This window comes from Procambarus clarkii, chromosome 13 (assembly GCF_040958095.1).
Source record: "Procambarus clarkii isolate CNS0578487 chromosome 13, FALCON_Pclarkii_2.0, whole genome shotgun sequence".
NCBI lineage: Eukaryota > Metazoa > Arthropoda > Malacostraca > Decapoda > Cambaridae > Procambarus > Procambarus clarkii.
In genome coordinates, this window is record NC_091162.1 from 20,800,811 (window position 1) to 20,813,315 (window position 12,505).

A 12,505-nucleotide genomic window follows, 5' to 3' on the forward strand; every position below is an offset into this window, starting at 1 on the left:
ATTATCTAAATTGAAATCCTCCCCAAACAAATGTAATCTTAGAAAATATACTGCTTGGAGAAATCTAGCTCCATGTCGGTGCAATAAGTATACTTGAAAGAATTGTGTTGTATATTAGGTCCCCAATACTGACATCCTCCCTCTAAATATAAAGGGCATTGTTACTCTGTGCTTGTTCAAGAGGGAACCGATGAACGCCTCCATAGGGTGCTTGATCAACCGGGCTAAGACTGCAGGAATAGAACAGTGCGAGAAGCCCCGCCTGACACAGCTTGAGCAGACTGTCAGCCCCGCCTGACACAGCTTGAGCAGATTGTCAGCCCCGACTAGTAAGAAACCGGAATGTGGCCACATTAATCCTCAGAGCCACTTCCAAGGTGTCTTGATTATCTGGCTTCCCACTGTCTTCTTCCCCCACTGTCTGTCTTCTTCCCCCACTGTCTGTCTTCTTCCCCCACTGTCTGTCTTCTTCCCCCACTGTCTGTCTTCTTCCCCCACTGTCTGTCTTCTTCCCCCCACTGTCTGTCTTCTTCCCCCCACTGTCTGTCTTCTTCCCCCACTGTCTGTCTTCTTCCCCCACTGTCTGTCTTCTTCCCCCACTGTCTGTCTTCTTCCCCCACTGTCTGTCTTCTTCCCCCACTGTCTGTCTTCTTCCCCCACTGTCTTCTTCCCCCAGTGTCTGTCTTCTTCCCCCAGTGTCTGTCTTCTTCCCCCACTGTCTGTCTTCTTCCCCCACTGTCTTCCTCACCACCACCTCTTCTTGCTTGATACCTGGTTGATGGGGTTCTGGGAGTTCTTCTACTCCCCAAGCCCGGCCCGAGGCCAGGCTTGACTTGTGAGAGTTTGGTCCACCAGGTTGTTGCTTGGAGCGGCCCGCAGGCCCACATACCCACCACAGCCCGGTTGGTCCGGAACTTCTTTTGGAAAACAGTCTAGTTTTCTCTTGAAGATGTCCACGGTTGTTCCGGTTGTTTCTTATAGTCGCTGGGAGGACGTTGAACAACCGCGGACCTCTGATGTTTATACAGTGTTCTCTGATTGTGCCTTTGGCACCTCTGCTCTTCACTGGTTCTATTCTGCATTTTCTTCCATATCGTTCACTCCAGTATGTTGTTATTTTACTATTTACATTTGGGACCTGGCCCTCCAGTGTTTTCCATGTGTATATTATTTGATATCTCTCTCGTCTCCTTTCTAGTGAGTATATTTGGAGAGCTTTGAGACGATCCCAATAATTTAGGTGCTTTATCGCGTCTATGCGTGCCGTATATGTTCTCTGTATTCCCTCTATTTCAGCAATTTCTCTTGATCTGAAGGGGAAAGTGAGTACTGAGCAGTACTCAAGACTGGACAACACAAGTGACTTGAAAAGTTCAACCATTGTGATGGGTTGAACTCTGGATTTAAGAGTTCTCGTAATCCATCCTATCATTTTTCTGGCTGACGCAATATTTGCTTGGTTATGCTCCCTAAACGTTAGATCGTCGGACATAATTATGCCCAAATCCTTGACATGCTGTTTTCCTATTATGGGCAGATTCGATTGTGTTTTGTATCCTGTATTATGTTTCAGATCCTCAATTTTGCCGTACCAGAGTACCTGGAATTTAAAAGCTTTTAACTGCGCTCTGTACCCTGAGGTACAGAGCTTTTTACTGCGCTTGGACTTGATTTTATTTGATTGACTAACTGACTGTTACTCTTTGTGTTCTGTTCGACAGGAAATTGAGTATCCAGCGTCCTACTTTACCATTTATTCCCATTGACCTCATTGTGTGTGCTATCACCCCATGGTCACATTTGTCGAACGCCTTTGTAAAGTCTGTGTATACAACATCTGCATTTTGCTTTTCTTCTAGAGCTTCTGTGATTTTGTCATAGTTGTTGAGTAACTGTGACAGACAGGATCTTCTCGCTCTAAATCCATATTGTCCTGGATTGTGTAGTCCATTATTTCCATAAAACTAGAAATTTGATTCCTAATCACTCTTTCAAAAACTTTTATGTGTAATGTTAGTGCAACTGGTCTATAATTATTTGCCAAGGCTTTACTACCCCCCTTGTGCAGAGGAGCTATATCTAGACTTAAGTGCAGCTGGTATCTCCTGTATCCAGGCTCTTTCTCCATATTACGCTGAGTGCTCTCGCTACTGGTACTTTACATTTCCTTTACGAATATTGAATTCCATGAGTCAGGCCCAGGAGCTGAGTGCATGGGCATATTGTCAATTTCGCTTTCAAAGTCTTCCAAGTTTGTGTTTATATCTGTTATATTATCTGCATCTTGAATATCATTAATAAAGAAGCTGTCTGGGGTCATCAACTTTCATGTTGTTTATTGGTGTGCTAAACATAGCCTCATACTGGCTTCTTAGAATTTCACTAATTTGTTTGTTGTCCTCTGTGTACGTACCTTCAGTTGTAATTAACGGTCCAATACTGGTCGAGGTTTTTTTTATTTTGATTTTGCGTATGTGAAAAAATATTTTAGATTTTTCTTTACCTCTTGTACAGCTTTCTGTTCCAATTCCATTTCCTCAGACTCATATGATCGCTTCAACGTTTGTTCTATTTCTTCGATCTCCCTGCTTAGGCTTATTTTCCTTGCTTGTGATAGTTGTGTCTGCCTAAGCATTTCCGTTATTTTTTTCCTCCTGTACAGTTGTCTGCGTTCTCTTTCTAGAGTGGTCCTAGAGTGGTAGTCCTCTTTCTGCCCCTCCTCACAGGCACGTGCTTCAAGCAGACCTTGTAAGCTTCAGCTGTCAGTTGAGCTATTCCCTGTGTGGGAGTTTTGTCTCTTAAGACCGTCTCCCATTGAATGGTTGCAAGGCCTACATTTATTTTTTCCCAGTCAATCCTCTTATTGTTGAAATTGAATTGATTGAATATTCCTTCTCGCTTGTTGGTTCTCTTTGACCTACTACCGTTATTTATGCTAGTTCGCACTTCATTGAGCTTATGGTCTGAGTATGTAGTATCTGAGATGGTAATGTCTCTGATTACCTCTCTGATTACATGATGATCCTCTCCCCTGCCTCTTCCTCCCCCACCACCTCTTCCTCTCCCCTGCCTCTTCCTCCCCCACCACCTCTTCCTCTCCCCTGCCTCTTCCTCCCCCACCACCTCTTCCTCTCCCCTGCCTCTTCCTCCCCCACCACCTCTTCCTCTCCCCTGCCTCTTCCTCCCCCACCACCTCTTCCTCTCCCCTGCCTCTTCCTCCCCCACCACCTCTTCCTCTCCCCTGCCTCTTCCTCCCCCACCACCTCTTCCTCTCCCCTGCCTCTGTACCGCTCCTCTCCCGGTATCACTCCTTCTTCCCCCTTGTACCCTTCCTTCCCCTGTACCTGTACCGCCTTTCCCCGTGTCCCGCCCCTCCCCCATGCACCACCCCTTCCCTGTATCTTCCCCACTCTTTATACCTCTCCCTGTACCGCCCCTCCCACTACCGTCCCTCCCCCTGTACCTCCCCTCCCCCTGTATCATCCCTCTCCCTGTACCTCCCCTCCCACTGTATCATCCCTCTCCCTGTACCTCCCCTCCCACTACCGTCCCTCCCACTGTACCTCCCCTCCCTCTGTGTCATCCCTCTCCCTGTACCTCCCCTCCCACTACCGTCCCTCCCCCTGTACCTCCCCTCCCCCTGTATCATCCCTCTCCCTGTACCTCCCCTCCCACTACCGTCCCTCCCACTGTACCTTGATCACTTGCCCCAGATTCAATTATCGGGAATGGCCAGTTGGGTTTTTTTTTAACTGGCGGGTGTAATTGCCATGGTGGGGGTTGATGGCCGTATTGCCAGCAGGCACCGCAGGGTACTGTGGCTGGCATGGTGTGGCTGGGGGAGGCACTGGTATTATCACCAGGCACCGCAGGGTACTGTGGCTGGCATGGTGTGGCTGGGGGAGGCACTGGTATTATCACCAGGCACCGCAGGGTACTGTGGCTGGCATGGTGTGGCTGGGGGAGGCACTGGTATTATCACCAGGCACCGCAGGGTACTGTGGCTGGCATGGTGTGGCTGGGGGAGGCACTGGTTATCTTGAGGTTATCTTGAGATGATTTCGGGGCTTTTAGTGTCCCCGCGGCCCGGTCCTCGACCAGGCCTCCACCCCCAGGAACCAGCCCGTGACAGCTGACTAACTCCCAGGTACCTATTTACTGCTAGGTAACAGGGGCATTCAGGGTGAAAGAAACTTTGCCCATTTGTTTCTGCCTCGTGCGGGAATCGAACCCGCGCCACAGAATTACGAGTCCTGCGCGCTATCCACCAGGCTACGAGGCCCCTTTACTGTGGTATTATCACCAGGCACCGCAGGGTACTGTGGCTGGCATGGTGTGGCTGGGGGAGGCACTGGTATTATCACCAGGCACCGCAGGGTACTGTGGCTGGCATGGTGTGGCTGGGGGAGGCACTGTTATTATCACCAGGCGCCGCTGGGTACGGTGGCTGGCATGGTGTGGCTGGGGGAGGCACTGGTATTATCACCAGGCGGCGCTGGGTACGGTGGCTGGCATGGTGTGGCTGGGGGAGGCACTGGTATTATCACCAGGCGGCGCTGGGTACGGTGGCTGGCATGGTGTGGCTGGGGGAGGCACTGGTATTATCACCAGGCGGCGCTGGGTACTGTGGCTGGCATGGTGTGGCTGGTGGAGGCACTGTTATTATCACCAGGGCCGCTGGGTACTGTGGCTGGCATGGTGTGGCTGGGGGAGGCACTGGTATTAACAGGCACCGCTGGGTACTGTGGCTGGGGGAGGCACTGGTATTATCACCAGGCACCGCTGGGTACTGTGGCTGGCATGGTGTGGCTGGGGGAGGCACTGGTATTATCAACAGGCACCGCTGGGTACTGTGGCTGGCATGGTGTGGCTGGGGGAGGCACTGGTATTATCACCAGGCGGCGCTGGGTACTGTGGCTGGGGGAGGCACTGGTATTATCACCAGGCACCGCAGGGTACTGTGGCTGGCATGGTGTGGCTGGGGGAGGCACTGGTATTATCACCAGGCGCCGCTGGGTACTGTGGCTGGCATGGTGTGGCTGGGGGAGGCACTGGTATTAACAGGCACCGCTGGGTACTGTGGCTGGCATGGTGTGGCTGGGGGAGGCACTGGTATAACAGGCACCGCTGGGTACTGTGGCTGACATGGTGTGGCTGGGGGAGGCACTGGTGTAACAGGCACGGGCGCTCATCTCTAACAAATTTGTTCTCATTCTTTTCCAATACCTTCAAGACAGGTGAGAGTGGAAGGCACTGCGGCGTACTGTATCCTCAGCGAAGCCTCCGAGAGTGTGCATGGAGGGACGAGTCACAGTGTAATGGAGGGGATGGGGGGGGGAGGGGTCTCTAATGCTGGAGTGGTCCAGGCCCCAAACTGCGGACATGGGGGGGGGGGGGTTGAGGCATCCTCGCTAAGATTATTCTAGTCTATTAAATGTTTGGATTGCAGTAACGAAGGCAATAATAAGATGGAGAGAGACGAGGGATTGGGTAAGAGAGGGGGAAGTGGGAAATGGGGGGGGGGGAGTCTAGGGCACAGCGGGTTACAGGAATATAGGGACTGTGCTGAAGAGTAGAAGAGGGTTTTACCACTATCTCTCCTCTTGAGCACAGGGCTAGGTAGGGTTAGGTGGCGCTCGGTTGGGAAGGTGGTGAAGGGAGTACTGGGAATATAGGAAAAAGAGAGGGACGGATAGGAAAAGGGAGATGTTGGAGTAAGGAAGGAGTGGTGGGGGTGGGGGGGGGGGGGGGGAAGAGACCTTGATACCTCTCATAGTATGTATATAATATATATGTAATATTTTAATTCGGACACAGCCCATCCCACAAATATGAAGAGAGATTAACTGCATGTTAGGTCAGTCATGGATTAGGGTCGAGGATGGAGAGAGGCGGCCTCACTGACAGAACACGGGCAGCGGGACTATAGTGATTCTGGTGGAGTAGACGGACACCCGCTCATATTATCATGTTTGGGTTGTGGGTGATGCGCAGTGATGTACAAGTGGAGCCCTGGCAGCCACCCTGGCTGCCACCCCTGGCTGCCACCCCTGGCTGCCACCCCTGGCTGCCACCCCTGGCTGCCACCCCTGGCTGCCACCCCCTGGCTGCCACCCCCTGGCTGCCACCCCCTGGCTGCCACCCCTGGCTGCCACCCCCTGGCTGCCACCCCCTGGCTGCCACCCCCTGGCTGCCACCCCCTGGCTGCCACCCTGGCTGCCACCCCTGGCTGCCACCCCTGGCTGCCACCCCCTGGCTGCCACCCCCTGGCTGCCACCCCCTGGCTGCCACCCCCTGGCTGCCACCCCCTGGCTGCCACCCCTGGCTGCCACCCCCTGGCTGCCACCCCCTGGCTGCCACCCCCTGGCTGCCACCCCCTGGTGGCCACCCCTGGCTGCCACCCCTGGCTGCCACCCCTGGCTGCCACCCCCTGGCTGCCACTCCTGGCTGCCACCCCCTGGCTGCCACCCCCTGGCTGCCACCCCCTGGCTGCCACCCCCTGGCTGCCACCCCCTGGCTGCCACCCCCTGGCTGCCACCCTGGCTGCCACCCCTGGCTGCCACCCCTGGCTGCCACCCCTGGCTGCCACCCCCTGGCTGCCACCCCCTGGCTGCCACCCCCTGGCTGCCACCCCCTGGCTGCCACCCCCTGGCTGCCACCCCCTGGCTGCCATCCCCTGGCTGCCACCCCCTGGCTGCCACCCCTGGCTGCCACCCCCTGGCTGCCACCCCCTGGCTGCCACCCCTGGCTGCCACCCCCTGGCTGCCACCCCCTGGCTGCCACCCCTGGCTGCCACCCCCTGGCTGCCACCCCCTGGCTGCCACCCCCTGGCTGCCACCCCCTGGCTGCCACCCCCTGGCTGCCACCCCTGGCTGCCACCCCTGGCTGCCACCCCTGGCTGCCACCCCCTGGCTGCCACCCCCTGGCTGCCACCCCTGGCTGCCACCCCCTGGCTGCCACCCCCTGGCTGCCACCCCCTGGCTGCCACCCCCTGGCTGCCACCCCCTGGCTGCCACCCCTGGCTGCCACCCCCTGGCTGCCACCCCCTGGCTGCCACCCCCTGGCTGCCACCCCCTGGCTGCCACCCCCTGGCTGCCACCCCTGGCTGCCACCCCCTGGCTGCCACCCCCTGGCTGCCACCCCTGGCTGCCACCCCCTGGCTGCCACCCCCTGGCTGCCACCCCCTGGCTGCCACCCCCTGGCTGCCACCCCCTGGCTGCCACCCCCTGGCTGCCACCCCTGGCTGCCACCCCTGGCTGCCACCCCTGGCTGCCACCCCCTGGCTGCCACCCCCTGGCTGCCACCCCTGGCTGCCACCCCCTGGCTGCCACCCCCTGGCTGCCACCCCCTGGCTGCCACCCCCTGGCTGCCACCCCCTGGCGGCCACCCCCTGGCGGCCACCCCTGGCTGCCACCCCTGGCTGCCACCCCTGGCGGCCACCCTGGCTGCCACCCCCTGGCGGCCACCCCCTGGCTGCCACCCCTGGCGGCCACCCCTGGCGGCCACCCCTGGCTGCCACCCCTGGAGGCCACCCTGGCTGCCACCCCTGGAGGCCACCCTGGCTGCCACCCCTGGCTGGTAATACCTCCTGACATACCATAAGACCAATCTAATCTCTCACAACCCTCATGCTCAGCTCCCTGCCAAGGTAACTACCCTAGAAAACGCTCACTCTACACACTACAAACATCACTCAGACACTTTACACTGGCGAGTCACCTGATTGAACTACAGGGAGAAAAGACTGTAACCGTAACTGGGCATCCACCGGTTAAGGTCAAACTGTTGTGGATCATCCCTCATCTTGGGCCGTAAGAACGTGGTAATGTTGATACCATTACAAAGCTTACAGTAAATACAAACAAAGTTAAATGTAATCTTGACCCGTCAAATAGATGCCCTTTAAAGTTTCATTAGACTAGAACTCGTAGAAGATTTTGAAGAATGTAGTCGGATGCGAACAGGAACCAGCAAATCCATTTTATTCACAATGAAATGTGTGAAACACCACACGTGTTTGAGGTAACAAAATCCAGTAGTTTGAGAGACATTGGCAGAGCTGAGACACGACTTGCCTACATTTCTCACACTCTCTGGCAGGTGGACGTGTATCGACTTAATATTGTGAAGACATTGAACAATTTAAAGATCAATCTAAACTCACGTTGCATAAAATTCCAAGCCATTTTAATGCAAATGATAAAATGTCAGAAGTTCTTGCACTGCGTAAATGGCCTGCTGTATCTGTATGTTGTTTCTGATAGATAAATGACATGTGCATGATTAAGCTGTGTAGTGTGTAGACTAATAATTATAAACAACTCTTTTATGCAGACGAGGAGTCACAATAACATTGCTGAAATATGTTGACCAAACCACTCACTAGAAAGTGAAGGGACGACGACGTTTCGGTCCGTCCTGGACCATTCCACAATCGACTTGAGAATGGTCCAGGACGGACCGAAACGTCGTCATCCCTTCACTGTGTCTAGTGTGCGGTCTGGTCAACAACTCTTTTATCCTCTTGTAAATGTAACATTATTTTATATATTAACAAAAACATACCTCCAATGTATACAAATGTATATTTGTGCAAAAGTCTATTACTAGCTGCTGTTATAATTATAAGGTGTGCAGATTAGGGGAAATTGTAAGTTTATATATATATCTGCCGAGGTCTGATTAAGACATCGGCGGTGTGCTGTCTGTGATCCTGTATGTGCTGTTGCTCACAGGATGAGTATGGGGTGCACAATACACTACCACTCACAGGATGAGTATGGGGTGCACAATACACTACCACTCACAGGATGAGTATGGGTGCACAATACACTACCACTCACAGGATGAGTATGGGGTGCACAATACACTACCACTCACAGGATGAGTATGGGGTGCACAATACACTACCACTCACAGGATGAGTATGGGGTGCACAATACACTACCGCTCACAGGATGAGTATGGGGTGCACAATACACTACCACTCACAGGATGAGTATGGGTGCACAATACACTACCCCTCACAGGATGAGTATGGGTGCACAATACACTACCACTCACAGGATGAGTATGGGGTGCACAATACACTACCACTCACAGGATGAGTATGGGGTGCACAATACACTACCCCACACAGGATGAGTATGGGGTGCACAATACACTACCACACACAGGATGAGTATCGGGTGAAGGTAACCGAACATAGTACAGTTATAACCATGTTAGTGTATTTTAGGTTGAGTGTTCTTCGTGATTATTATAATTGATGATGTATCGTTGTGAATGTGTGATGTAGCAGAGTAATGAGTGTGGTTCTCTCTCCCTCCACAGCGCCACGGAGGGCGCCGACAGCAACCCCGCCAGTGAAGGAGAGGAGGAACCGGAGGCCAAGGCTGGCTTCGCCTCAGGTGAGTTCTCTTCAGTGTCTTGACTCTCTAAATGCGCCCGCTCTTATCCCCCGTCTTGCGCGCTACGTCTTTTGCGTGCTCTCCTGGGCTTTCTGGCGGCAACTCGCCAGCCCTTTCTCGTGCCCCCTCTCGCGCGCTCTCCTGGGCTTTCTGGCGGCAACTCGCCAGCCCTTTCTCGCGCGCTCTCCTGGACTCTCCACCCATCCTGGGCCAGGTGCAGGAAGAAATCTATCCCTCCGTCCGCGCCCGTGGAGGAGAGAGAGGTGGGGTGCAAAGAAGGTTGCAGGGTTTTGATTTCAACGACAGCACCTGGAGGGGGTTAGTGCATAGATGGCAGCACTGGGAGGAGTTAGTGCATAGATGGCAGCACTGGGAGGGGTTAGTGCATAGATGGCAGCACTGGGAGGAGTTAGTGCATAGATGGCAGCACTGGGAGGGGTTAGTGCATAGATGGCAGCACTGGGAGGGGTTAGTGCATAGATGGCAGCACTGGGAGAGGTTAGTGCACAGATGACAGCACCGGGAGGGGTTAGTGAACAGATGGCAGCACTGGGAGGGGTTAGCGCGTAGATGGCAGCACTGGGAGGAGTTAGCGCGTAGATGGCCGCACTGGGAGGAGTTAGCGCGTAGATGGCAGCACTGGGAGGAGTTAGCGCGTAGATGGCAGCACTGGGAGGAGTTAGCGCATAGATGGCAGCACTGGGAGGAGTTAGCGCGTAGATGGCAGCACTGGGAGGAGTTAGCGCGTAGATGGCAGCACTGGGAGGAGTTAGCGCGTAGATGGCAGCACTGGGAGGAGTTAGCGCGTAGATGGCAGCACTGGGAGGAGTTAGCGCGTAGATGGCAGCACTGGGAGGAGTTAGCGCGTAGATGGCAGCACTGGGAGGAGTTAGCGCGTAGATGGCAGCACTGGGAGGAGTTAGCGCGTAGATGGCAGCACTGGGAGGAGTTAGCGCGTAGATGGCAGCACTGGGAGGAGTTAGCGCGTAGATGGCAGCACTGGGAGGAGTTAGCGCGTAGATGGCAGCACTGGGAGGAGTTAGCGCGTAGATGGCAGCACTGGGAGGAGTTAGCGCGTAGATGGCAGCACTGGGAGGAGTTAGCGCGTAGATGGCAGCACTGGGAGGAGTTAGCGCGTAGATGGCAGCACTGGGAGGAGTTAGCGCGTAGATGGCAGCACTGGGAGGAGTTAGCGCGTAGATGGCAGCACTGGGAGGAGTTAGCGCGTAGATGGCAGCACTGGGAGGAGTTAGCGCGTAGATGGCAGCACTGGGAGGAGTTAGCGCGTAGATGGCAGCACTGGGAGGAGTTAGCGCGTAGATGGCAGCACTGGGAGGAGTTAGCGCGTAGATGGCAGCACTGGGAGGAGTTAGCGCGTAGATGGCAGCACTGGGAGGAGTTAGCGCGTAGATGGCAGCACTGGGAGGAGTTAGCGCGTAGATGGCAGCACTGGGAGGAGTTAGCGCGTAGATGGCAGCACTGGGAGGAGTTAGCGTGTAGATGGCAGCACTGGGAGGGGGAAAAGAGCATGAATGAGGAGTACCTGGGACACCTGGAGGAGGGGGGAGGGTGATAATATTGCATAAGGATGACGGTACCGGGAGGGGTGTTAGTGGGAGGGGGGGGGGGTAGGGGATGTCTTCCAGGATGACTTTCATCACATAATAATATGCCTAACACGTAACTCGTCCACCAATCAGTGACCAGACCTGCCACGCAGGAATAATGACTAACATGCAACTTTTCCACCAGTCACGGGCCAGCTTCTATGTTTAAAAATTTCACGTTACAAGGAATACTTTTTTCTAATTTGCATTTTTCGTGTTGAAGCCGCACGCACTCTGCGGAACTTTAGAGCGCCTGATATTGTGGAAATTTTGTATTCACTTTTTTGTTATTAACTTGAGACAGTGAGGCAAGTGCGTGAACCTCTTTTAGTCGCTGGTGTTGAAGGGGGGAAGCTTTCCTAGTCGCTGGTGTTGAAGGGGGAAGCTTTCCTAGTCGCTGGTGTTGAAGGGGGTAGCTTTCCTAGTCGCTGGTGTTGAAGGGGGGAAGCTTTCCTAGTCGCTGGTGTTGAAGGGGGGAAGCTTTCCTAGTCGCTGGTGTTGAAGGGGGAAGCTTTCCTAGTCGCTGGTGTTGAAGGGGGAAGCTTTCCTAGTCGCTGGTGTTGAAGGGGGAAGCTTTCCTAGTCGCTGGTGTTGAAGGGGGAAGCTTTCCTAGTCGCTGGTGTTGAAGGGGGGAAGCTTTCCTAGTCGCTGGTGTTGAAGGGGGGAAGCTTTCCTAGTCGCTGGTGTTGAAGGGGGGAAGCTTTCCTAGTCGCTGGTGTTGAAGGGGGAAGCTTTCCTAGTCGCTAGTGTTGAAGGGGGAAGCTTTCCTAGTCGCTGGTGTTGAAGGGGGAAGCTTTCCTAGTCGCTAGTGTTGAAGGGGGAAGCTTTCCTAGTCGCTAGTGTTGAAGGGGGAAGCTTTCCTAGTCGCTGGTGTTGAAGGGGGAACCTTTCCTAGTTGCTGGTGTTGAAGAACAACACCCTCTCTGTTGCTGGTGCTGAAGAACAACACCCTCTCTGTTGGTGGTGCTGAAGAACAACACCCTCTCTGTTGGTGGTGCTGAAGAACAACACCCTCTCTGTTGCTGGTGCTGAAGAACAACACCCTCTCTGTTGGTGGTGCTGAAGAACAACACCCTCTCTGTTGGTGGTGCTGAAGAACAACACCCTCTCTGTTGGTGGTGCTGAAGAACACTTCTTCAATAGCTGTGTGTTTAAGCCACATTTCAAATAACAAGAATTTCGTCTCTACTGATGTTATGTATTATGAAGGTTAGGTTAACCTTCATAAGTGAAGGTTAGGTTAGGGTTGTAAATGGAAGCGTTAGACATAGTTGAGTCACGTGTCGACGAAATGTTCCCCCGTGTTCTCCACTATGTTCCTTACACTGTCATTGTTCAGCTCCCCCTTCCACTCTTGTTTGTTTAGCACCTGTCTCTTTGTAAGTCCTTGTTTCCTGTTACCGTCTCACATTTCCTACTTTGCATTATCTCCTCCTCCTTTCTTTAACCCTTCCACTCTCTTCTCTTACCTTTATTCCTCCTCTTTTC

At 54.1% G+C, this 12,505-nt stretch overlaps 1 protein-coding gene across 5 annotated transcripts in view; it reads left to right on the forward strand.

The window, feature by feature from the left end:
- LOC138349599 (synapse-associated protein of 47 kDa-like) overlaps nucleotides 1-12,505 on the forward strand; it is a 185,295-nt gene that overhangs the window by 125,563 nt on the left and 47,227 nt on the right. For all 5 annotated transcript variants that reach the window (XM_069323775.1, XM_069323777.1, XM_069323778.1 and 2 more), the window contains one exon: nucleotides 9,334-9,410. In XM_069323775.1, the coding sequence (XP_069179876.1) occupies nucleotides 9,334-9,410 (77 nt within the window). The remainder of the gene's footprint in view (nucleotides 1-9,333; nucleotides 9,411-12,505) is intronic.